This window comes from Anthonomus grandis, chromosome 22, assembly GCF_022605725.1.
Source record: "Anthonomus grandis grandis chromosome 22, icAntGran1.3, whole genome shotgun sequence".
Lineage (NCBI taxonomy): Eukaryota > Metazoa > Arthropoda > Insecta > Coleoptera > Curculionidae > Anthonomus > Anthonomus grandis.
In genome coordinates, this window is record NC_065567.1 from 13501300 (window position 1) to 13529290 (window position 27991).

The window sequence follows — 27991 nt, forward strand, 5'->3', positions numbered from 1 at the left end:
ATTATTCAACAATTAATTAAACAAACGTCATATATTTTATAACCTCAAATATATATTTTTATTAAAATATACTTTTTTCTTCATTGCATATAAATTTTATTTTGTATTATCATAAAATACTATTTTAAATTATATAATTGTCTATTCTTTAACAATAGTGTGATGAATAATCCAAGGTATGTACTTATCGACTCTGGTATAAATCCCAGGTTTGCCCTGACTGCCACATTCTATTCCCCAAGACACGATTCCAATTGTAATCCATCTGCCATTTTTTAACTGGTACATGAGTGGCCCACCTGAGTCTCCCTTTGGAAAAAGACAAGTAAACTAACTTTTTTAAAATAAAGTGGTTATATTATATAACAAAACGCTTAAATATTTTGAACAAACATAATAAATTTACCAATTATCTGTCAATCTAAGTTGAAAAAGTGTGATAGTAATTATTTTAATATTGCAAGAAACACTATATTAAGAAACACTAGATTCTAAGTTCATGAATACTTACTAAATTTCATGAGTTTGTTATAGTGAATATTTTAATGCAGGGAACATTTAATTTTTTCTTTCTAATTTTATTGAAGATTTTAAAATTAATTTTCTCACAAGTGCTTTAATTAAATTTTAATTGTCACATGCCTATAGCTAATAGTATTTTTTCTTAATTGAAAATAATTTTCCGATTCTTGAAAAACTCGAGAGAAGTTATTTAATATTCGTTTTATAGAAAAATGTTATTCACTTACGATAATTTTCTTTTAATACATATAAATTGAAAACCATATTAATATAAATAATAGAATATATTTTAAAACAATGCCAGCGAAAAGTTACAGTATAATGATTCCGACACAAATATGGTGTTTTAGGCTCTTGAACATTAACAGATTTTCAAGGATATTTTGATTAAAAATTTTTACCTGGCAAGAATCCTTTCCACCTTCATAACCAGCAGCACATAAGTTCTTTTCAGTTATTTTTTGCAAAAAACTATCAACACACATAGTTTGATTCCATACAGGAATTGCCACTTGCAATAGTATCTCCGACGTCAGTCCTGCATAGCTCTTTTGACCCCAACCTGCTACTGTTACTATTTCTTCTTCATATGTTTTATCTGAAAATAAAAATATCCTCTCAGCTCTTATACCCACTGAATGTAAGACCTAATTTATTTTAGTTGCTTGTATATTATTGTTTGGTGGTATAATATAATAAGAAAAAATTAAATCACCATTCGCTCGATTCATATTATTTCATATAACACGGCAATATCTTAAAATAGTTTACTTAATAAGTTTTATAAATGGGGCAACTCAATGGTGATAAAAAGAAAACTGAATATATTAACAAAGTGAATTAAAGTAACTAGGCAAAAAAAGAGAGTAAGTAGATCTTACTTCAAGTGAAATATAAGCGGAGGCACCATCATATCGATACCAAATGTTGAGTTTCAGGTTCAACAGGAACCAAACACTATATGTAATTTCGGAATGGTCAGATGTAAAGTAAATTTTATTAAAAGTGTTTATGGTCAGCTTTTCTTGCAATCGGTTTAATAGTGAACAAGAAATCCACATCTTCGTTATCTGCCTATAAGCTGACGAAACAGCCGTGAAATTTCTCATCTAGGACATTAACACACAAGAGGAATAGTCTAGGCCTGAATATAGAGCCTTTTCTCAACTAAACATGAGATTAGAGAAAGATGAGGTATTGTGTACCCTCATCTGAGCTGACATTCACAACCAGATCATCCCTAAATGTTCCCACAGATTTCGAAGCATTTAAAAAATATTTGTAAAGTTCTACGTGAAGGTTCAAAGAATTTATTTCTGACCTGCGAGCTGTGGTTCTATTTCTATTCAGCAGGATTCTATCTTTTTGTAGGTCTGTAGCCTTGATCGTATATCACGTACAACCTTAAAAGCACCTCAACTTATTCACTCCTTATGATGCTAATTTGGCCGATCTACCCGACCTGATTTTACTACTTAAACGGTCTTACAAAATGCGGTGTAAATATTTTAAGCGCGTATTGTTGGAGTTAAAATAAGACTTTTTTTCCTATAAAGATGTATCCTAAAATGCTTCCTCTCACAGCTACAGTCCGCGCAAATTGCTTAAAGAAAATCGATTATTTGGAACCGTAACTAGAATTATGCATCAATTCTTCTGAAAATTTGTATGTCCCCGTTTTTTGGTGCACTATTTTCCGTCCCAAAAATGGAGTAAATCCAATTTTAGGGGATGGTTCAGGGTAGTTTACCCTTTTGATGGCCCATATCTTATGTTTATTATAAAAAATTGAAAAATCTAGCAGCACCATCTAGTGAGCCATGAAAAAATCTAAAATTTTTGCTTGTTGCATTTTTTCGATATAATTAAGCATTTATGAGAAAATCGCTGATAAACGAAAGGGGAGCATTATTAAACCCCATTAAACTATTAAATTAGAAAAAACAAAGTGAGCTGTGTCTGCTTTAATTTTTGTCAAATCAAATTAATTTTATCACAAAAATGCAAAATAAGATAGTTATTGGACATATAAGATGTAGGCCATCATAAGGGTATGCCCCCTAAATCTCTCCCTAAAATTGGGTTTACAGCATTTTTGGGACGGAAAATGTCAAGTGGACCCAAAACAATGTGGACTTATAAATTTTCAAAAGATTTGACGCATAACTTTTGAAAATGAGGAGGTTTATTTTAGGACACATGCTTATAGGAAAAAAAGTCTTATTTTAACTCCAACAATACGCTCTTAAAATATTGCATCGAATTTTGTAACACCCTTTTGTATATAGAAGAAGTTGGCATCATTATTTTACACAAGTAAAAAAAAGCATCGGAATTAAATTATAATTTAAATAAATTTCATATGATTTACCTGTTACTGGCGGAAGGCACACGGGCCAGATGTAAGTATTAAAAGTCGTCGGTTGTACTAATCTTATAATTGCAATATCATTTTCATAACTAGCTAAGTCAAAATCTTCATGCATATTAATCTCGGCCACTTGATAATCCTGTGAACGAGTTTCGTTGGTTTTAGAGAAATCGTATTCCCCAAGTCTAACATGTAAGTCCTGAGGGGAAAGTCTGAAAGCATTTATAAGTGTAAAATATTTATTATGTACTTTTTGAAACAAATCCGATCTCTTAATGAAAAAATATGTTGATATATTTGTTAAGGGTTCAGACAGTTATTAGACTAAGATCCTCATATTAATCTAACCCAGATGTGAAAATCCAACAATATGGAAATTGATTTTTATGACCTAAAGAAACTGGTCACAGATTATCCGCATAAACAACCAGTATTCTGGCATAAAAAAACCGCTGGACACATGGAAGTTAGTAAACATGGAGCATTACAGGGTAGAATAACGCGTTCTGATTGTCAAAAGTTATTATTAATTCCAGAATACTATGATGTAACACACGATACGAGCTCTTAGAGGTCGTTCAGAACAAAATATCACGGCAGTTCGCGAGAGTATAACAAAAAGGCCAGAGACGCCAATTTGTCATCGGGTTCAAGAATTAAACATTTCAACGCGTACTCTTCAGCGAATTTTCACTGATGATATACAGCTGCATGCTTACAAAACCCAACTGACTTAAGACCAGAAGACTATGAGCAGGGGGGAGAATTCACCAATTGGATGCTTGAACAGTCTGCTGATTTTGCATTTTTACCTCGGTGGCTTCGTTAATAGGCAAAACTGTTGCATTTGAAGCTTAGAAAATCCACAAATACAAATCCATAAATTCATTAGAAAGCAGCGCATCCACAACATGTTACTACATAGCGTGCATTATGGTCTGGAGGAAAAATTTTTCTTCGAAAACGAAGAAGGTGCAGTAATGATGAATAGCGGACGTTATCGTGCTATAATAACACAGTTTCTTGGAAGCTATTGATCTTGAAGGCATGTGTCAGCAGCACGGTGCCACATGTCATATCGCCCGTGAAACATTGACGATCTTGCACGAGTTTTCTCCTGGTCCTGGTATTTGCCGATTTAGTGACTAGAATTAGCCTCCATGCTCTTGCGATCTAACGCTTTTTAACCTCTCGCTGTGGGGTTATAGGAAGTCACAGGTTTATGCCAATATGCCTGCAACTATCAAAGTATTGAAAGCCGAAATTAGACACTGTATTAATGAAACACCACCAGATGTAACATTAACGTTAAAAAATTCAAAAGAGTACGCATATGAGAGCAAAGCCGTGGCGGCCCCTTACATGATATTTTGTTTCATACATAATTTCCAAATGTATATAACAGTAAATTCTTGCGCTCTTTTTGAAACACCTTTTTAAAGTAGCTTATAGATAACCATTATTTCGGAAATATCGGTCTAAAAAAGTTATAGGATCATAAACAACAGTTATAGCGAAACACTCTTTAAAATATCACAATCTATATTTAATAAAAAAACCTCTAGACTCTAAATTTTGGATTTTGAACCTTAAACATAAAAACTATTTTCAGATAGTTATTTATTATAATAGCCAAGATTTATTTTTGTAACTTTTGTCTGAACTCTAAACAACATATTATACAATATAAGTTTTTTTTTATTAATGCGAGTACTAATGAATTGCACAATTTGTTATTACACCGGGTGGTACATCGCCAAGTTAACCATAGGAAATCCCATATAAATTATGATACTTATGATACTATATTAATATATGATAAAATATTGGCTTCTCTATATATTTTACGGAAAAACTGTATGAGACTTTTTTAAAGGTGCGAGCAAGATGAGCCACCATACCAAATTTCATTACTTTTCATAAGGTGATTTTATAAATAAATGCAATTATTTACAAACAACAAAAAACAAAAAAGCAAAACAAACAATTTTTTTTTTCATTTTAAGTTCTTACATCACTAAGCTGATGAAGTTATTTGATTACATGCCATTAAAATTGCTCATCTTTAACTCTTCTAAATTTTGATAACGCCTGTCTTTATAAATAAAACTTCAACGAATTTTTCCTGTGACTCCACAGGAAAAATTTGTTTGATTAAAGGTCCAGAAACCTGGCTGGCCAATTAATAGTGTAACTTAGACCAATTACGCGTCCATCAAATACGTTTTGAAGCCATTCCCTGACTTGCTGTGAATTGTGCGTAGAACTGTCATCCATTTAAAACCAAATCTCATTTTCAAGTCCAACTTTTTCCAATGCTGGTCCAATTTGATTTTGTAAAAGTTCCAAAAATGCGTCTCCTCCCAAATATTATTCCAAGAAAAAGGTCCAATAATTTTATAACCAAAAATACTCTCCCAAAAATTTACCTTTTGAGGATATTGGGTCATTGTAAAAACATATCTGTGTTTGTTTTCTTTGCGCCAGAACCGAAGATTTTGAGTATTTGGCTCAATATCTGGTAAAAGTTCATTCGTCTATAAAACAAATATTTCGTAAAAAATCCCTGCGTTTATTCGCCCTTTCTATAACATCAGAACAGAAATCTGCTCTTCGGATTTCATCGCCTGCCCTTAGTTTTGAATGTTTTTGATATTTTAAGAAATAGTTATTCTTTAATGTGCGCAATACTGTACTATGATCTTTTCCTAAAACTTCTTTAAGAGGTCTACTGCTAATTCCTTTATTTTCTTCAACATGAAGTAATATTTCAAAATCCGATTAATTTTCTCTAGTTCTACTGCAAATGCTCGGAGCAAAATAATAGTGATTATTTTGCTTCGAGCATTTGCATTTACTAATTACCGTACCCTTATTCTCAAAGTTATTAACAATATTCTGCACTGTTCTTTTACTTGGGAAATACCTATAAGGGTAATTCACAGAAAACATTTTGGAGACTTTTTGAAAACGATTTCCCATGTAATACCACTTAATCATAATTATTTTCTTTTGATTAGTGTAATAATTATTCATACTGACCACTAAATAAATAGATGACAACACTTTGACATAACATTTCGATAATTTGGCTAGTGGTTTCATATTTAATTTTTTTTTTAAAGAAATTCCATATCGTTTATTAGAATGTAATGAAATTTGGTATGTTGGCTTATATTACTTGCACCTTTAAAAAAGTCTAAAACACTTTTTCAAAAAAATATACGGGGGAGCCAATATTTAAAAGTATCCTAATTTATATACACCGGTATATTAATTACCCCTGAAGGCAATGCGCAGCGGTTAATACATGAGTGTCGGTAATTAGCGCCCCACCACAAAATTGCTGACCAGTGCCCTGCTCCAGATCGTTGGGGTGGTAAAGAGCAGCAAGCCAAGGCCATTGTTGTACTCTAGCCCCTTGAGCCGATTTATTTGAGCGACCCTCAGCTGGAATACCACAACCTAAAAAAATATACGAGTAGGGTATATACTCTACTTGAATAATATTATTCAATAAACATAAAGTGTATACCTGTAACATTGTTATTTTCATCGTAATCCTCTCCTCCAGCAGGTAAGTCTTGAACTAATTGGGAGCCTATTAAGCCACTTAAAGCCACATCATCTGGACAGCAAACACCAACATACCTTAAAAAGTACTTTAGAATTTAAGATTTTAGCAAAAAATATGTTCCAGTTATTGGGAAAACAACTTTAAAGAGGCAGTAAATGGTATCTCGTTAAGACGAAACAGAATGCTCGGTGCATCTCTTTCTTCCCTTGGAGATATCAGAGGATCTTTCCTCTGCATCGTAGTCCATCGTCATCTCATTGAGTAGTTACCATGCGTCACGACCGAACTGGGTTAGCAATGATACTATATACTAAGAGGGCCGCCACTCTTCAGCCATAGAGCCAGAACCTTTCATGAATCTGATTATTGCGAACATCAGAGAACTAATCTTAACACACTCTTATACAGTCGCTAAATATTCTTCTTGGGCTACCGGACCTCCCAGTCTGGATTGAGAAGGAGGCCATGGCGGCGTATAAGAGGATGAGAGATAGCGGAGGGTGGCGCAATGTTCACTTAGGACAAGGCCATATGACGATTGCTCTCCGGATGTGTAAGAACATACCAATTCTGACATCCAGATGCACTACAGAAAGTGGCAAACTAAGGTTAAAGAAGGGGTTTCAAGTCGAAATCCCGACAAGGGAAGAATGGTCGGCGAACCAAGTTAAACAGCCAAGTGGTTTTCAGGCCTGTTACATGGATGGATCATGGATGAACAGCACCAATTCAGCCGGAACCGGAGTGTACAGGATGGAAACGAACACAGGGGAGACTGAGGTGGGTCCCAGGACACCAAGATGTTGAGCGCAATGAGCGGGCCGACGAACTGGCAAGACAAGGTTCCGTTAACCCCCTTCGTAGGTCCCGAACCTTGTCTCGGTCTTAGCAAAAAACAAATCTCCCTGGCACTTAATAATTGGGCCTGGGAAAAAACAAGGAAGAATTGGAGAAGGACAGAAGGATGTAGACAGGCCAAGGAAATGATACCAGACCATGACGGCTCTAAAGCAAGGCGACTGCTAATAAGACCCGACAAAGTATCAAAGACTTAGTGGGAATCTTAACCGGGCACAACAGTCTAAACTTTCAGAGCAACGACACTCCAGCGGGAAGATCTTAAAGATCTGGACTGGGACAACGTGCAAGCCTTTATTAAAAGGACGGGCTGACTCAGTGAAGACCGCGCATTGGGAGTGGAGGCGTAGGGGTGGGTGATTCTGGGGTTGACGAAAAGGGACTGCTCAGGCCTACTTGCCGAGCTCTAGCTCCCCCACCCTTACTACTACTACTACTATATAGTCGCTAAGAAGGGATGGGATGATACCCATAAGAAGCTTCTCCGCTACCTAGACAAATCCAAGGTAGTCCACAAGTTATTTTCTTTAACTAGGAGAAAACTATGCCTTGTAACAGGTATCCTTACTGGTACACTGGAGCACATAGTTTGTGATTGTCCTGCTATCTCATCAATATGCAACAAAATGCCCGATGTATCTCTCAGATCTGCTCTTCAACCATGGGGCCAGAACCTTTTGTGAGTTTGACTACGGCGATCATCAGAGAGCTAATCTTGATATACTCTTATAACAGCTCTTTAAACAGCAATTAGATGGTACACATAAGAAGCTTCTCAGTTACTTAGACAAATCAGAAGGAATCGGCAAGTCATTGTCTCTAACTAAGAGAAAACTATGCCTTGTAACAGGTGTCCTTACTGGTTACTCTTAATTAAATATCCATATGTTAAACTTAAGTACGAATCCACTATACAGGGCATGCAACAAAGACGAGACACTGAAGCACATACTTTGTGATTGTCCTGCTATCTCGTCAATATGCAACAGAATACTCTATGTATCCTTTCCTTAAACAGATCAGACCAGCAATATGTCAACCGTGCAATAGTCCGTCGTTGTCTCATTGATTCGTTGGGTTGGGTAAGTTGGATAAGAATAGCTCAGCAGAGGCTCATAATAGGATGTATGTCGTATTGGTAATCACCCATTTCACTTTATAGATACAGATTGAAAAAGAGTAAATTTCTTTTCATATTATGTTGATATAACGGCATTAATCTAAAAGTATATTTGCACCTGCAAGTAAACTTTGATGACGTTAAACACAACAGTCCCAACTTTTAAAGCAACGGAAGAACTTGGAATTTAGCGTTATAAAAGTTGTGTCAATATATTTAACAGACCACCGTCTTCTTTTAAATTTAAATAGTTAGTCAATATTTGGGAACTAGGTGTTAATTACTGATCCTATTTATTTCTTAAGTCGATCGATCCATTATTTTGAAGGCTGTTATTTAATTTCATTTATTTATGTTAAATTAAGCATATATTGAATTTCTCTTGGTTTTTTAAAATTTTGTATGACATTCTCCCGAAAAATTACTACTACCATGGGAAAATGACTTCCAGTCATTTAATACAGAACGAGTATCTTATTTAGATAGGTTTTTATTGTGGAATTCTTTCGTGGAGTTACGAAGTATGAAGAGCAGTATGTACTTAATATTAAAGAATAAAAGTTAAGAACACTTGAGGCACACTAATAAATGATTTTTAAATAGAAATACTCTTACTGTAGTAACAAAAAATTATAACATCAAGAAATGAATTGGTGAATGCTCTGGAGCTAAAACTTGTTTTCTTTCAAAACCATGTCATCATAATAGGGAAACAATTAATATCCATTTATTCGCCGCTAATTAAATCGAAACACTTGTTCATTTAAAAAAAATGTATCGGCTCTTTTGGGCCAACTTATCTTCATGAACATTTTAATAATAAAAGAAGGCCGTAATTTTTACGTCGAGATGAAATAAAGCGCTATCTGCTCACATTTATATCAACATAATTCTTAGTACAGATTTAAGTTTGTGTTGAGTTTTGACCTGACCTTATTGGTATGTAATGTAAAATCATATCTTGCATGAAGAAAAATTAGTTTTTTATCGATAACAATGAGAGGAATTATAATTTAAAAGGTTATATTAAGGGTATTAAAATTGTCTAAGAAGCGATTATAGAAGTTTTAAGCCATAAAAAGTTATATAAAATTAAAAGAGAAAATAAAATGACGTGATAAAATATTTTATTTGTAATAATTGTAGAATTTTCATGCATTGAATAATGCATTGAAAAACTATACCAGAATTACCCTAGCCTCACTGCATAAATTATGATTTAAATAAGCTGGATAGGAGAGTGTGGCTTTAGATTAATACTACAGATGTAGACCAAGTAAAATGCAAATCTGCTTTCGGAAAAAATATATTCTGATGAGTTTTTTATTATCCTCAGACTCTAAAATATTTTTTTTTGAATCAAGAGGGGTGACAAAATATTAAAGGTGAAAAAAAGAATTTGATAAGAAAAAAGATCATTAAGAGAATTTTCGACCAGAACAAGAAACAAATAACTTACTAATTCAGATCTCTAAGTAAATCAAATAAATATGAAAAAACTTTTAAAGGACCATGCACGCAATACATGGGATTTAATCATAAAATAAAAAAAAAATTATATCTTATATCCCTTACCCGTGATCAAAAATTAATATGGCCTTAAGTGTAAAAAAACTCTTAATTTTTGCATGCACCTATATGAATTCCCATATGCATTCATATACGTGCTTTTCTTTATTGATCTTCTTCTATTAAAAAACTTAGCTTTTAAAAAGTTTTTTTTTAAGTTAGCGTGTGTAAGCGGGCCCATATTTACCATGTATTAATATAAAATATTCTCGACCCACTACTTTTTATTATTTACAATTCTGATATATTTATGTACGACAAACTATAAGATTTTGCAGATGACACTCAAATCTGTTTTTACATTGACCATCATGATTACTAAATGCATCTTTATTAATTAATAAACATATAATATAAATTTACTTAAAAAGTTTTCCTTAGGGCACAATTTTAAACTTAATCCCAAATATTTTATTTCGGCATAGTCGTACTTAGTCGGAGAACTGGCAAGCCCGTCATTATCTAACCCGCTCTCGTGATTAGTTACTTTTCAGTTCTAAGAAAATTGCAAGGAGAAAAATTCATGTTAGAACAAGAAAAAATGTATTTGAACAGCTCTAATTGTGGTTTTTTGTGAAAAATATGAATTAAAACTTATTTATCTGGTAAATTCTAATACTTGCTATTTGTGAAAAACTAGCACAAGAATTAAAGTCTCTTGAATAATAGCAGAAGCATACAGAATAAATATGTCTAAATTTTAATTATGTTATTGATACTGACTTCAGGATGCCAAACAATTTTGACACAAGCAAGTTTATATTATAGTTAGTTTCCGAGATATCATTATTACTACAGGAAATGTAAATTAAGCAATCAATGATTCAGCAAAATCTGCTTTATATCTTTATTATTAAGTGATTATTTTTAAATATTTTTTCGGCTTATTTTTATGATAAATATCCACAATTGTAGCAAAATGTCAAGTTAGGTCTTATTTATATTGTTAAAAAAGAAATGTATGATAAAATACACTTCTTTTTTAACTTTTTTTTGTAATTCACCTGGGTGAAAAAAGAACACATAAAACATATATAAGAAGATTCAAAATTAAATGCTAATATCACTAAGGTACTTCTAATTACACTGTGGACGTTCACTTCTGTATGTTTGCTATCAATATTTAATTAAAAAAAATACTTATTAAATTTTAAATTATCGATGAAATGCCAACAATTAAAAAATAAATGTGTTCTTAATGTTATTTTCATTTAATTTTGTTATTATGGATGAAATGCCAACAATTAAAAGATAAATGTGTTCTTAATGTTATTTCGTTTAATTTAGTTTTAAATAAAATATATTCTACTAGCCTAAAATAAACATTAGTCAGTTGTTAAAATTTGATTCAAAAACCGATGTAGTTTTTTAAAAACTTTATGTTTTCTTCAATTTTTCCTATAATGCATTTGAAATACAAATATAAAATATGTTTATAGAATGATTAACATAAGTTTTGTATTGGATACCATTGCTCTTCCTAAGGTGAATATGAAGAATATTTTGTGAAGAAAATAAAAACAAGAATTTAAGTTTTTTTTATTTTTTTCACATTATATTAAGTTTTTTGTTTTATTTTGTTATATATATATATATTTTTTAAATTTTGTATTATGGGTATCAAGGGAAAAATATAAAATATATATTTTCTAGTGTATTTTTCCCTTTTAATGTTTGACAAGATCTGTGGAAAGTATTTTAATTACTAATTTAAAAGATCTAGGTATTTTAAATAAATGTTGATGCTTCTCTTAAGTTATTCAATCCTTGGTGATTGTGTTTTACTTAAATGCCTTACGTTTTGCTTTAATTCTATAGTTCAATACTTACGTTCTTTCTATAACACATAAGTACTCTAATGTTCCCTTCCTGCCGGTCAATATATCAATAGGACAAAATGTCAAATGTTTGCAATGTCCTTTTGCATCACCTGGCCCTACACATTCTTGGTATCGTTTGTTCAACTAAAAAAGGTTTATAAATTAAAGTCAAACCTTTAACAGCTTTATAGCATTTTTATTACGAATAAAATAATGAAAACGAACATTATTAAAGCCGCGTTATAAAGACGTTTTTTAGTGAAAAAATTATTAAGTTTAAGAACTCGAATTTTTTACACCATTTCGATGACATCCTGTATTCTCGAAAATAAGTAAATAAGAACGTGTTGGAGAAAACGTCGAAATATATATGTACAATAAATAAATGCCTTGTACTTGGTAGATTCACAAATTAATACGTAATTAATCAAGAAAAAATGGGTGACGCAACACTAGGTAAAAGTAAATTGCGTAACCAATATTTTTGACCGAATTATCAACAGGCAACTCCAACCGCTTTAAACGCCAATAACTTCTAAACGGTGGCTATAAGCAACTTCAATATGGTACACCTTTTTTACATAAGAAGTTGTATTGTACTATATAAGATGAGGACAGAAGGACGATGAGCAGAAAGGACAAGACAATTTGTTTATTCAACAACCTAAAAATATCGAGAAACAAAAGAGTTGTGGTCTAATAAATTACGGAAAATGTCACAGAGTGTGAGGGATAACTGTAAGGAGATTGGCAGCGCGAGAAAACGAGAGTCGCCATTCTGTCTGCATGACTCTTCATACTCAATTCCTGTATCCATATCAAATCCAAACGATGCAAGCTCTTGCTTCGACAGACTATCCCAATTTTAAAACAGGATCGGATGAAAACCCTCATGCTGTTGTAGAGAGTCGACACCAAATTTGATTCTCAGTTAACGTTCGGGCGGAAATTCTTGGCTATAGACTTATTGGACCATTTTTTCTACCACTGAGGTTAATTTCACTCATTTCTTATAATAATAAATATTTTAGGCTTAATGGTCAAAGTTACCTTAATTTTCTAATACATGATCTACCAGGACTTTTAGAGGCAGTTCCTATAGCACATCGACAGATCATGTATTTTATGCGTGATTGCATAGAATACTCGATACATGACGCTCATTTTCCGTTAGCGGTGAGGAATCATTTGAACTAAGTTTTTGAGAGGCGTAGGATGTGGTGGTCTACAAGCTTGGCCAGCCAGATCATCAGATCTTAATCCACAAGATTTTTACTTCTGCGGCCCCTTAAAAACTGTGGTTTACTTGGAGCAACTATGGCAACGCATTATTGATCAAAGTCGTATAACACCAGGGATATTCCATAGGGCATGCATGTTCGCATTGAAACGAATAGTGGTCACTTTGAATATTTACTGTGAATAAATTAAGGAATGCATTGTTTTAGTAAGGAGTTCTGATGATTTATTTATTTCGTTTTTTAAAGCAATTTAATGTTTAAAAAATAATGAAGTTTTGATTTTTCAATTAATGATTTAATAGTACTCGGTAATTTTTGAAACGCCAAAACTTTCATAATTTTATGTTGATTAACCGCAATCTATCAGAGCAAATTGTTTGCCTTCAATTTTCTCAAAAACCATCTCTGGGGTGATGTGCAACAAGACTTTTTTGTAGGAAAAAGTATGTATTTTCCAAAACATTAACTTACGCTGCAAAAAAAAATAACCTCAAAAAAGTTATTCACGAAACAACCTCCTGCCCTTTTTAAATATTTTTTCAATTATTTATTATACACAATATATATATTTTTGAGCAGATAAAAATCTAAGAGCGATAAAGCGTAACAGTTTTCAAAGTAAATAAGGATTAACTAGGGACCAAATTATTGGCCTGATACAGCAACTGTCTAATTTCAGAAAATCATTTGCACATGTTGGAAAATTATTTTGGGAAACTTCTGTCAGATCTTCCTCTTAACTTCACGATAAAACGTGTTTTCATTTCAGCATTCCCATTTTCTTCGAAATCATCGTGGGTGGATGGATAATTAATTTGCTTCACGTTGAATTGAGCAAGCTGGTCCAATAAATTGGCGTCCACAACCTCCAGATCTTCAATTCAAGTTCGGTAGAATATTGTTTATGGGGACATTTAACTAAATTAGTATAGGTTCATTATAAGCTTCTCAGCTACACTTTGCCTGAATGATTTTTATTTATTTTATCATTTAAACAAATTTTTGTAATTTTGATATTATTGATAACTTTCGGTTTTTCTTTTTTTTTTTTTTAGTTGGAATATTACCATTATTTGTGACTTTTTTTATATTTTCATTCAACAAGGGCCTTATTTATTTATCTTATTTAGTAAATTTTATTGAAAATAATACGAGCAAGGACAAATTCGTTTAGACTTTTTATAGTTTACAGTTACCAACAAAATATATACATATATCACACAAGTTCAAGTTGAATGGCAAAAGAAAATAAATTTTTCAAACATTCCTATTTAAATTTATTAGTTTTGAGTACAGTACAACTTTTTAAAAAAATCTTAAAGTAAAACTTAATTTTTTAGTCGAGGACGAGAGAAAATCAAATTTTTCGATATAAAGTTTTTAATTATAGACACTAGATTTAGTTGTAATTCTTTTGAAATTCAGATAATAGGTTAAAATTATCATTAAATCTCCGCCTGATTTTATTAATGAGTATACAGTATACAATGTCTCCAAAATTGGTGTTACAAAAAATCTATTTCATTGTTTGAAATAGATGCCATATTGTACTATATTCATAAAAAAAAAACAGTATATTCATATTACGCTTACTGCAAAAAAATCAAATTGATGTTAAAAACACAAAACTGGTATTACATTGTTCTCATGCAAATTTGAAAAAATTAAATATACTCTACATAACAATGCAAGTTGTAAATAAAATGTTGTTATATTTGTGTCTTAATATGACATTTTTACGTATCAAAAATAAAACCATATACCCACGCACTTAAAAAAAAGTAACAATTTAACAAAAAATATCAAACAAGTCTTATACAGTCTATCAGTTTTATAACTTCATTCTTGCATTTTTTCTCTTAATATCATTCTTTCATTTTTTCAACACAGTTTCATATATATAATATACATATAAAATAATGTATTTAATAGATTTTTATAGTATGTTGGTTATATGTTTTGTATTAAATGTTGTTCAAAATTTAATTTGGGGTCTTTTCCTCCAGTTCTTTAATTAGGGAATGTTGTTAATTTATATTATTATCATTGTTTTTCAATTTTTTACACATAAATAGCTATTGTACAAGGAATTAATTAATGTAAATCTCAAATATTATATATGATTAGTTGAATTTTAGTTTTTAATTATGTGATGTTACCAGATTTTGTAATAAAATCATAGTCTAATATTTTTAACCCCAATTTTTTTTGTATAAAGTTTGATATATCGCTGAAAAGGTAAAATATACTCTTATAATGGATAGAAAAACCATATGGTAAGAAAAACCTTTTAACGCATAGCCTTCTCGGGTTTTAATAGTTTTTATTAGTAAAGAAGCTACAGGGTATTTCGGAAAGTGCTTTTCATTAATTATTTTCATTTCATTTCATTTCAGTTTTTTTCAAAATATCGACATAGGCAAAATGGCACACCAAATGGCATTTATTTACCAATGCATTTGTCGTAAACGTTTCCTCTTTGATTGTTTCCCTTTTATCTGAGATTATAATACGTTTATCATCAAACTTCAACACACTGTATATTTAGCGATGATAGTAGCATCTTTTTATGTAAGATTCATCGTCGATGCGCTTTTGAGAGATATTATTATAAACACAATTTTTACCTTGTATTTTCTACTTAATCCCAAATATCTTTTTCGTCGAAGGTGTTCTCTATTAGTAAGTTCCCTATCGGCCTTAATATCTACGTTTGCCTGTTCAGCACTATTAATTAAAATTCTTTTTGGGTCTGAAATAATAATAGATTTTTAAATTTATTAAAACTGGTTTACACTTTAGAAGTGTAAGTATAAAACTCTCTTTTAATTACCTGCTTTAACAATTGAAGGCTCACAAAGATACACTAGCTTGAAAATAATAAGCAAACAAACTAACAAATTCATAATTTATGTAGAATTAATAATTTTTTATGTAACACCAAATAGGACTAACTAATATTTATTTTTCATTTTCAATAAACAGATTTTTTATCTTTAAAGCGTGGGCTACATCCTTTTATAGATATGTAGGTATCAGTGGCAAAAAATATATACAAAAATACACATAACTTATTATAACTGTATAATTTTATATTACAAAATACATTTTTAAATCAAATAGATACAAGTACTTTAAATTTATTTTACGGTATTTATTATTTTTTATAGGGGTTAAAGAATAATTAGCAGCCCTACCGCAACAAAGGCAATGTAAAGATAATCTTAGTTAAATAACAAAAGGTTATGCGATTATTTTTACGGTCGTGATTTTATTGTTTTAGATTCACTCGAAAAATTCTTAAATAAAAGCAAAATTTTGAGTGATGTGATGCATATTTTAAAAGCAGGTATTAATTCTACCTTATCTAGAATAAACTACACATATTTTTATCGCGTGATATTTAACCTTAACATATTTAATTTCCAAAAGAACTATTGGAACTAAAGGCCTTATTTTCCCTAAACAATAATATGATTCAAATTAATCAGATTACCTTATATCCTATGTAACATGGTATCCACGTAACATAGTTTCCAAAAATCTTTCATCTAAACTGAACTATTACAGTGTCAATTTTACATCAATTCATCAATCAACATAACGATCTTTACAGCCAGTCAAGCATCCATGAATTGAAAAAATAATCAGAAAAATATAAGACTGGTATGGAACTGCTTATAGGATCTCGAGTCTGTATCACACGAAGCATCTATTAAAAAATATAATTGTGTCTTTATTAAAATAAAATTATGCTTACATACAATACTCTTCAAAGTTCAAAAAAGATTACAATTATGACGGAAAGAATAAACAAAATAATGTAAGAATTAAATTTTAATAGAAAAAACATCAAAATCCAATAAGTCTAAAACAGTAACAAAAATAGCATTTTATGCATATATACAATATAATAACTCTGTAGTGCTTCTCCGGCCGATGTCAATAAATACAATATCCACAATATTGTTTGCCAATTAAGCTAAACAATTCTCTCACTGTCCAAAAAAAAATTTTTTGTATAAGAGTACATAATGCTCTAAAATAACCAGGATCCAGATATGTTAAATTTCCATCAAGATCACAATTATAAATAGAATAAGGGATAAGGAGATAAAGGTTTTTTTTCCTTACTCTTCTTGCTATTTATCTATTTTTATAAAGTATATAATAAATAATATTAATATACTAGAAATAATGTGATACTAAGAGGATAAGAAATTTTACAAATAATGTAGTTTCACTCTTCGTTTGAAAGTTGTAGCCAAACACATTTTAGCGAGTTATTTTTAATAATTTTTTTAGCTTCTTAATTCGGATTATTGTGGAAACATTACAAATACCTGAGACTTATACAGAGACTTTCTTAGATTAAAACTAGGTATATTTTTTGTAAAACACATTATGTACATTTGCATATAACATTTTTTAAGCACAATATGATCTTAGTAATAACTCAGAGACGTGCTTCCTGAATCGTTCTAGTCGAATATTAAACCTGGATTTTTGGATAAATATAGAGAGATGTTTATTTTTAAAGCAAACTTGACATTTCTTGAGCTGATAAATTATCATATCCAAATTAGGAACAAATCGCAAATATACAGGGTGCCTCCGATTAAGTCGGCACTATTGGTATCTTTGTTAATATTTAAGATACAGGGTCGGTTAAATTAGCAAACTAGTAGGATTTTTTCTGTTGATTAAAATGGTGAAAACAGAAAAAAAATTGAACATCGCGTTTTCGAGAAAATGTGAAAAATGTACTTTTGTTAAATGGAATTCCCTGTATATTTTTACATAAATTAAAAGATAATAATTTTCTTAATAAAAAAGTTTATTTACACTAATAGCCTAAACCTAAAAATAACAAAGTTATAGCGATATTAATTATTTTGTCAAATTTAGGCAAGTTGGCTTTGAAATAAATAACATTAAGTAAAACTACTAATTTACAATAAATGAGCAAAAACATCGCTATCTTGTTCAATACATTTCTGAGCACACTTAAGCACACGTCTTGTAGCTTTTAAGATTGATCTTCTATCTATTGATCCAATTATTTGCCTAATATGTGTTTGAAGTTCATCAACGTTCTGTATTTTTTTTATACACTTCATTTTTTATGTAACCCCAAAAATAAAAATCTAGAGGGGTTAGGTCTGGTGACCTAGGTGGCCAACGAATCGGGCCATGTGTCGCAATCCATTTATCGTCAAACAGTCTATTAAGTAATATTCTTACATCATTTAGTTGATGGGGAGGTGCTCCATCCTGTTGAAAATAGATTTGCTGCCGTCTCTCCAAGTTAACATTATCCAAATAATCTTCCAGCGCTCCAGATAATATGAGATCAACAGATCTCCTTCCAGTCAAAGTGTCATCATAAAACACAGGTGTTTTTACTTGGCTTCCTATTAAGCCGCACCAAACGTTTATACTAAATTGATTTTGAGGATTTCTGGGATCAGTAAGGAAAAGATTTTCTTGGGACCAATAGTGTACATTTTTACGGTTAAACATACCTTTGTTTGAAAAATTAGCTTCGTCGCTCCAAATTATACGGTTTAAAATATTATCATTAGCTTCATATGCATTACGTAACCAGTTGCAAAAAGCAAGTCTTCTTTCGTTATCGCCAGGCAACAATGTTTGTACTGGTCGATACTTATATGGCACAAATTTGTGTCTCTTTAAGACCCGCCAAATTGTTACTAAGCTCACACCGTAAGCTCTTGCTAAATCTCTAGTTGAGTTTTCCATATGAGCTTCAAAATATGCCAAAATGGAAATTTCAACATCCTCGCTTACTATAAATTGGTTCCTTCTTCTAGTTCTTTTAAACACGTTTTCGTTACTTCTAAATTTTCTGTAGAGAATTAAAAAGTATCTACGGTTTGGCAAGTTACGAGTCTGGAATCTCTGGCAGTACTCTTCTAGCGCTCTGTCACTATTTTTTCGACATACAAGGTAACATTCTAACATATCACATTTTTCAATATGCGTAAAAGCCATTTTACTAATTTAGATTTTACGAAAATCACAAACTTTGCTAACATGTAACTGTCTGTATTTCTTTATTTAATAAAATCTCTATGGCTACTGTCATTTTATTATTCAAACAATGATTTATTTGTTTTGCTTTCAAAAAGTTCAAGGCCAACTTGCCTAAATTTGACAAAATTATTAATATCGCTATAACTTTGTTATTTTTAGGTTTAGGCTATTAGTGTAAATAAACTTTTTTATTAAGAAAATTATTATCTTTTGATTTATGTAAAAACATACAGGGGATTCCATTTAACAAAAGTACATTTTCCACATTTTCTCGAAAACGCGATGTTCAATTTTTTTTCTGTTTTCACCATTTTAATCAACAGAAAAAATCCTACTAGTTTGCTAATTTAACCGACCCTGTATCTTAAATATTAACAAAGATACCAATAGTGCCGACTTAATCGGAGGCACCCTGTATATATATAAGAAACAACAAAGGTCCTAATATTAAGCCTGGTACACCAGTACAAATAGGAGAAGCAGTTGATAACTTGTTATTTCAAACCACAGTTTTCTATCTAAAAGATAACTTTCAAAATATCTAATAAATTTAAATTTAGAACAAAGTAGATCGTGATCCACAGTATCAAAGCCTAGAGAAAGAGAAAACCAGCAATATCAATGCTGTCTGGAAAACGCCCTGCAAAAGTTGTCTTCGGTAATGAACTTCGTGTACATTTGGACATTATTACTGGGAGATACCACAAGTCTGAAACCCTTAAGGAGTCGGTCGACCTCTACAAGAGCGTTTGCAAATTGTTCACGAAGAAGCACGGGATAAGCTTCACCTAGAAAGTAACAGAATGAAATCACGTTATGACATAAACGCAAATTCTACCGATTTTAATCCTGGGAATAGAGTATGGTTATACAATCCACGGAGGACGAAGCACCAAAGCTCCAGAAAGATTGAAAACGGCCATTCCATGTTGCCACCAGAATCAACGACGTGGTGTACCGCGACATCCGACAACGAAGATGAAAATTGTAAACATCGTCCGGTTAGCGCCCTATGGTGACTGAGGTGGTGTCATGTTTGACCCTGGAGGTGTTAATTGATCGGGACGATCAAACATGAGAGGGGAGCAGTATTATGAAAATGTAAAGACGTTAATTATTATACGTTATTCTTATTGTTATACGTTAGTTATTCTTCTAGTTTTTGTACTATTTTATTCGTATTCTACAGTTAAAGTTGAGTCGTAGGGCTTACTTAGGGTTCTACTTACATTTGTTTCAATATTTTCATCTATAGTGTTTAGTTTTTAACCCTTACAGTACCGAGATAAAAAAAAATTGAGTTTGAGGTTTATATTTATTTTACGCCGATAAAATTGGGTCAAACGGTACGGAAAATTACTTTAAAAAATATTCGAAAGGGTTAAGGGAGGGATTTAGCGAGTACACAATTGTGTGTCTAGGGAGCCAACATTAAAAAAGCACAATTGTGAAACAAAATTTATTACTTTGTAGGGAATGAAATAAAACAGTTTTTATCTTTGGTTAAACAAAGAAAAACATTACATTTTAGGCAACGCATTCTGGACCAACTTTTGCACCCTTCTAACCTGCATAACTGGGTTCTTCATTTCTTCATTCTTTGACCAGTGTTCAAAACCATCAAATCGTTTGTCTGCACAGGGCAAACTGAAAGGAATTTTTCTCTTTATTATTTCATTTCCTTCAACGCTAGTCTCTTCCTCTATATTTTCTTGGCATTCTGTTTCCTCCAATACACGCTTCTTAGTACCGGCAATCAGATATTCCCCAAGATTAAGTCTAAATTCCAAAAGATCCATAATATCTTTGCTTCGAAGGTTTTGACTATAACCATCCCTTCGATACTCTATCCAGCTGTTTACTATTGCTAAGTCGAACAAATGTTTTAAGAGTCCATTTCCGGGGTCGAAAGAAAAATCGATAGTATCCCATCATTTGGTCGCAAACATCTACACCACCCATGTTTTCGTTGTATGATTTAACAACAGCTGGGCATGCCTGAACGTTTTTTTTCTGTTTTATTCCATCTTTGCACCTCAGTTTCCGGCTGTCTTCCAAAAGCTGTGGATATCATTAAAACAGATTTATTATCTTTCCACTTTGTAATGCAAAGTTTATTATCGGTTCTATCAACTTCTTCTGACTCTCCCCTATTCATTAAACTGTCTTTTTTAAAATCAAACCCTTTCACTCTGTTGGACATAATAATTGTAGCAGCTGAATCTATGTTCAAACTCGTCAATTTGTTCATCAAAGCAATAGTTAAAAAGTATCTGTCAAAATACAGGTAACTATTTTGAGATAATGTTTCTGCTAGACGCAATATTATTGAGGGTCCCAAGCCTAAATCCCTATCTTTTAGTGTGGTAGTATTGCCCTGGTAGATTTCAAAATCCAATACCAGTCCGTCGGATGTCGTAAGAACGAAATTCTTCAGTTCCACTGGTCTTGGTTTATTTTTAACAAATTGTCGAACTGGACATCTTCCTAAAAAAGGAATCATTTGTTCGTCAATAGAAAAAGCTATCTTTTCTTTTCTTTCAATGGCTTTACATCTATTGCGAACCAAATCAATTACTGGGTGTATTCTCCACAATCTATTTTTTTTTGTTCCTCTTTTGATACGCTAAGATTGTCAACGACATGTAAATTTCACGTATCATGTAAAACCTTTGTCGGGTCATGACCCCATCAATTAATGGGAACTTATATTTTCCATTCCAATACATATGTATCATTGAATGATGAAATTTGCGGCTGACTCAAAAAAATCATCATCCAAATATTTAGCAAAATATTCGTTTGGAGTTTTTACGTATAATATTCGTTTTTTCGTTTTTTTATGGATGGAGTACAGTCCTCTTTAACAGGAAAGTCCTTGCTTCTAAAGTTTCCATGCTTCCACTGGAGAGTCTGGAAATGTATGAGAGGGAAATTATCTTCTGAATCTGAAGAGCTATCAGCTTCATTTGGTGCTACAATTGGGATCTTTTCGTGAATTTCAAACTCATCTTCTTCATCCTCGGAATCCGACCCAACTTCGTCTAGAAGTTGGAACAATGGCTCCTCGTCATCCCTTAGATGGTCCAAATCAATAATTTCCTTACTTCTTCCTGTAACAAAGAATTAATTGTATCCAACTTAATTAAAACCAAACCACGTTAACTCCCGTGGCTCACAATTGTGATATACATAACAAAACCATTCTTGTTTGAGGACCCCATGTTGGCCCCAATTTAGGTTATTTAGGTTATATTATTGTAAATTCCTGTATTTTAGACGTTCTAGAATTTGTATACTTACTTAGAGTGTCAGTATTTTTCTGAAATTATTGGTCTCTTTCGGCAAAAACAATGAAGAAAATTTTAAATATTTCGAAATTGTTCCATCGGGCTTTAAAAAGGACGCGCTTCGTGATATTGTATTCAGTTTTAATTGTTTAGTCAGTTTTTACGTTAAAAACAATTTAACGACAGTCAAAGCGAGTTAGGTTAGGGTTTTTTGACGTTAACAATAAAAGTGTATTTCTGAATTTTGTAACAATATCGATAAATATTGGAAAGTAACTGACCAACCTAAGTGTTTTTGACAGATATATTACTCTATCTGCATTTAAAAACGGAAACTGCACTATAATAATTTAATTCATTTGTATTCTCCCAAACTCTAAAACTTAACAGAAAGCAAATCATAATAGTTACCGAACTAATAATCTGGTGCTGGATTATAAAAAATCGCTTAGACTTTTGGAAATTGGCTTCAGAGACCAATGCCTGAAATGATATGATCTTTATCCAACAGACAAACATACAGAAAAATATTATAGAGAGGTTATAGTTATATTAAATTCAATAAAAATTAGAGCAATACAATACAGGATACAATAAATAACTAATTGCAGTATCAGATATTAGCAACACAATAAACAACATAATAAATCAGCACAATTAATCAAATAATAAAAGAAATAGCAATAGGGTGTCCAGAGTATCGTCGGTACCAATTGTAGTATCTGAATACCGGAATAGATGACCTTTTTAGGCTACTTGACTATTTTTTACTGTTTGTTTTATCATTGCGTGGCCTCGGGTAGAAATTGTATACTGTGCTGCACCATCATTTTTATACAAATTTATTGTCGTGTGAAAATACATCTTAATTTTTCTTAATAAGTGAACGCCTTTGTCTATTCGCAAATTAGTAGAAGCATTTTGAAAAGGCAGAAAAGCAATAAAATAAAATAAAGATATAACATACTATATTTAATGATGAATAGTTTTATTTGTTTGTTCTCAATTGTGGCGAATTTTTGGCGTCTTTTTTTAAAATGTTACCACGTTTCCTTAAAAAATTGACTTCCAATTTATTAAAAACCTCTATTTAATCAGTTTAAAATGAGTCTTATTTTAGGATTAAATGGATATTGTAAAACTCAAAACTGTTTCCCCATTGATTAAAAAATAACTTCATAATATATCAACAGAATAAATTACATATAAAAATTGAGTTAAATTACTATGTGTTTGTAGTTTAAAATTCGGCTTAATATAATATCCTTTATCAGAAAAAGTTTATTCACCAAAAAAAGAATTTCTTATTCGGATAGTTTTCAACCTTGCATGGATAAAATCTCCCTTTGCTATTTAATTTTTCTTCTAAGATAATGCTTATGCCTTATTTTAGAATGTAGATCATTATTCATTTTTACATACGAAGAAAGTGCAAATATCAAAATTAGAGGGAAGAAAACTATTAGATTTTCTAATAGAAATATATTTCTATAATCAGTTAGATTTGTCTGAGCCTATTCATACTAACATCACTGTTTTTTTTATTTTGTTAAATATAATTTAATAATTTTATAAAATTTGTATTTTAGTTATTGATCTCGTGTCTTTAATTGGTAATTGACATTTTGCAATTCTGGCTAATATCCTCATAAAAACCACTTTTAAAGTGGTTTTACCATATTGGTGGATTACATAAAATATATATAAATATAAATTAGCTTAGTTTATTTTTTTTTATTTTAAGTTATTGAATAAGGTAAAGTCAACATTTGCAATATAATTATTCTTTTTCTTTAACAAATATTTTAAGAAAAAATCAGGCAAAACTTAAATAAAGGCAAAAATAAAAACAACTGTTTCAATACCATAGACACTCTATTTAAAAAAAACCTGATTGAATAGGAAAAGTTCAGAATAAAATCAAGTTTTTCACCACTTAAAACACAATTATGATATATATATTACTTGTTAATTTGAGGAAAGACTTACTTTTGGTTGCTAATTTTTTGTAGATTTGTACGACTAAAATTCTACAATACTGGTAGCCATTCATAATACTATATAAGGTAACAATTTAAAAACTTGAAATGCTCACATATTAAAAAAGAAATTCTGAATAAAAAAGACTGAAAATAGTTTCTATAAATGAAGGGGGAACAAAAACAGCATAATATCTCGCCCTTATCTCCAACCCATTGGACAGGGTGAGATATACCCCCAAAATCTTAAACAGAAAAGGAGGGTCGAGTATATGATCTTAAAGCTCTTGAAAAATGCTTTCCAATGATATCACAGAAAACCGCATTTCAGAAAATTCTTTTTTGTTTATAAAGGAAAACGATAAATACAAACACTATTTTGAAATTTTTATTATTATTTAATTAAACGTTAAAAATGATTTCCGTTATTTTGAAGATAATATTAAAGCCTATTTTCAAATTCTTTACGTAAATTTATAAATGGTTCTCTAGATTTAGCACTGCATTCCTAAACTATTCTATGGTGGAGTTGCTGTAGTGAGTCCGGTTGCGTTTCATATTTTAGGTGACTCCACAAAAAGACGTCAAGAGGTTTTAGGTCCGGAAATCTAGGTGGCCATTTAATAGGATCTCTTCTTTCACAGATTAGGATAATGATTATCCACCCATTTCCCAACGAGAACTACATAATGAGAAGGCCCATATTATTGGAATTGTAGAAAGCGTTCTTCTACAAATAAATGTCCGTGTCTTCTGATTTTCATATTCCCGCCCTATTAGTAGTTTAATAAACCTCAGTAGGATTTCAAAATTATCGATAATACCATCTCTTAATATTTTTTGTAAAAATATGTTTATTGTCAAAGTACAAAATAAATAAATACAGTTGTTTGATACAGAATGTTTCAAGTACTAATAGACAAGAAACATATAAAATTTAAGCCCCACTTGGATCAATAATAAAAAAACAAAATCAAGAAATTCAAAAAAGGACCTACATAATAATAAGAACAGAAACGCAAAAAAAAAGATGTAGAAATCAATAAAAGATAAGATTTTTTTTCTTTAAAAATGAAAGACAAATAATAAAAGTTTATATTTTAATTGTGTAATGACGAGTTTTGCTTTTGTTTTGTTTAATTAAAAAAAATTGTCACTGTTTAATAAATTTTCAAGTTTTCAAAGTTTAGGTTTAAAACAAACTTTTTGGTTTCTTTGTTTACTTGAAGCATTTTAAACATTTTAGGTGCCAGATATAAATTTTTTTTGTACCAATTGCTTTTTGTACGGTAGGAGTTGCCAGTGCAATGCAATTTCTAGTTTTATAAGAATGCGGGTTTGATTTAAAGGGTTGATTTTGGTGATATATTATTATTGATTTAGCATATAATTGACGTATGTTAAAACTGTTATATTTTGGAAAAAGCTCTTTGCTAGGATGCCTAATTTTTTTTTTCAGTATTACTTTTAAATTTTTTTTTTGTAATATGGCTATTGGTCTGAAGTACGTTTTGAAAACTTCTCCCAATGCCAATATGCCATATCTTAATATAGATTGGATAGACCATTATAAACAATGAGCTTTTTTTGGTAGTTAGGGTATTTGTAGCTTCTTTAACCGTCAATATCAGATATCTCAGTTTATTTTACATAACGCGTTGATGTGTTCATTTCATTTTAAATGGGAGTCAACCATAACTTCGAGATAGCTGATATTTTGACAACTTATTATTTCTAAGTTTTTATTTTCTAACTTTGGTGATGTAAAATTAGGATGAGAGCCTCTGTATTAGGAGAGTGGTATAAATTTGATTTTATTGATATTAATTGTGAAAAGGTGCTCATCAAAGTTTTCAACGTCTTTTTATTCAGTTTTTCGTTCCTAATATAAAGCCATTTCACGTTTTCAAATTGTCGCCCTGTATTGTTATCATCAAATCGATGATATAACGTACCCAAAGATATCTTTCGTGAGAATCTTCATCAGAAAATTATGATTTGTTTTTAGTTTTAAGTTACTACAAATAATCTAAAAAAGTGCTTTTCAAGAAATTTCAAAGCAAAATAAGATATGTATCTGTAAGTCCCCTTATTACTCCTCACAGAATCTGCTTTCATCAGATTGTCCTGATTTGAATTTTCTGTGGTATTTTCATAACACAACGAATAACAACACGAATTATTTACAATGCTTTGTGAGAAATCCCGTAAGAATTCATCATTTAATTTTACTTAATTGTACTACCAATTTAAACCTTTTGGATTTATAGCTCCATGGATAGTCTCAGACTATCTTGATCCAGGAAGATGATCCCAAAGACGTTTTCTGAGATATTGTTTTTTTTTCTTTAGTTCAGTTGTAAAAAGGGTGTAACTGTAACGTAAGTCATGTCCAGAGACACTTCGATTTCGAGATGCAGAGTGCTAATTTTTTTTTTAATAAAATAAATAAAAATGGAGGTTTTTTGTTCCTTAAATTTTCTCAAAGATATTGTTTCCAAGAGACATGATTCCAAGCATGTCTATGGCCTTATTCATTGAAAGTGTGTCAGTGTGCAGATAACTATGAGTAACTTCGAATTAGCTGAAATGCATTTTATTTATGGGCTTACAATTTTAGAAGTTGCAGAAGCCCGTCGACTTTACCACGAACGCTTCTCCAATAGATGAATTTCATCATAAGACTCCATGTCCGACTCTGCGAAACTGAATCTTTTAACTACTAATGCTGAGCGCCTTGGTAGACCGAGAATAATAATGACTAAACAATCAGTGGAAGCAATTCTGCAAGCAGTAACATTGGCCGCCAAAATGTTGGGAGGGTTTTGCCCTCCTGTGGTTTTGCACTCAAATTTACTTTATCCATACCACATTTAAGGGGTGCAAGCACTGTTGCCAAGAGATTTTCATGCACGATACGAGTTTTTCCGATGGTTTCTTCAAAAAAATGCGCATGATCCGAACAAAGCGTCTGCGGACATATGTTTATATAAACTTTCTTAATTTAAAATGTAAAATGTAAAACTCACCCCTTGAGAATAAAGTCATCACTTCCCAAGTAAGAATTTGCAGTCACCTAAGTTGAGATTACTCTTATTTTCACTAGTTGCTTTCAGTGCAAAATTTAGTTGGTTTTGCAACGACGTTTATTTTCGACCAAACTTCGACGTATTGCACCTGTATCGCAACTGTTGTAAAACTCTGCTGTTTTTACAACGTAATTTTTTACTATAGATGGTAGCAGTAGTAATTTACACTTAAAACAACGACGTGCAGACGTGTACAATTTTTCGAATTAAAAACCCAGTAAGAACAACGTTACGTCATCGTTAGCAAATGGGTATTACATTTCCTGATCGTCTGTGTTAAGCATTTTTCGCTGTAGAGGGAGCTTTTTAACATGTTAAGAGTTTTAGGAAGAAGATGAAAAATAAAGATAGAGAGAATAAGAGGAAGAAAGAATATTCGATTCTACATAACCTACTTAATCTATATTTTTTTATTTTTATAATTCATTCTTTGCTTGGAATTATTTGGATTTATTATTTTGGTTTTGCTTTAAAAAATATATATAAAGACTAACTATT

The 27991-nt window shown here is 31.3% G+C and overlaps 1 protein-coding gene across 1 annotated transcript; it reads right to left on the reverse strand.

Moving 5' to 3' along the window:
- Nucleotides 1-32: 32 nt before the first annotated feature.
- Nucleotides 33-16049, reverse strand: LOC126748183 (trypsin-1-like). Its single transcript, XM_050457229.1, has 8 exons — nt 15912-16049; nt 15706-15830; nt 11848-11981; nt 6429-6544; nt 6175-6358; nt 2894-3105; nt 924-1120; nt 33-309 (listed from the first exon to the last, which is right to left on the reverse strand). The coding sequence occupies exons 1-8, from the start codon at nt 15982-15984 to the stop codon at nt 142-144; spliced, it is 1209 nt and encodes a 402-aa protein (XP_050313186.1). The 5' UTR covers nt 15985-16049; the 3' UTR covers nt 33-141.
- Between the last annotated feature and the right edge of the window lie 11942 nt (nt 16050-27991).

Coding starts and splice junctions, on each gene's coding strand:
- LOC126748183 (XM_050457229.1), bottom strand. CDS start 15,984: ATGAATTTGTTAGTTTGTTTGCTTATTATTTTCAAGCTAGTGTATCTT. Junction 15,831..15,911: donor GCCTTCAATTGTTAAAGCAG/GTAATTAAAAGA, acceptor TTATTATTTCAG/ACCCAAAAAGAATTTTAATT. Junction 310..923: donor GTGGAAAGGATTCTTGCCAG/GTAAAAATTTTT, acceptor CTTTTTCCAAAG/GGAGACTCAGGTGGGCCACT.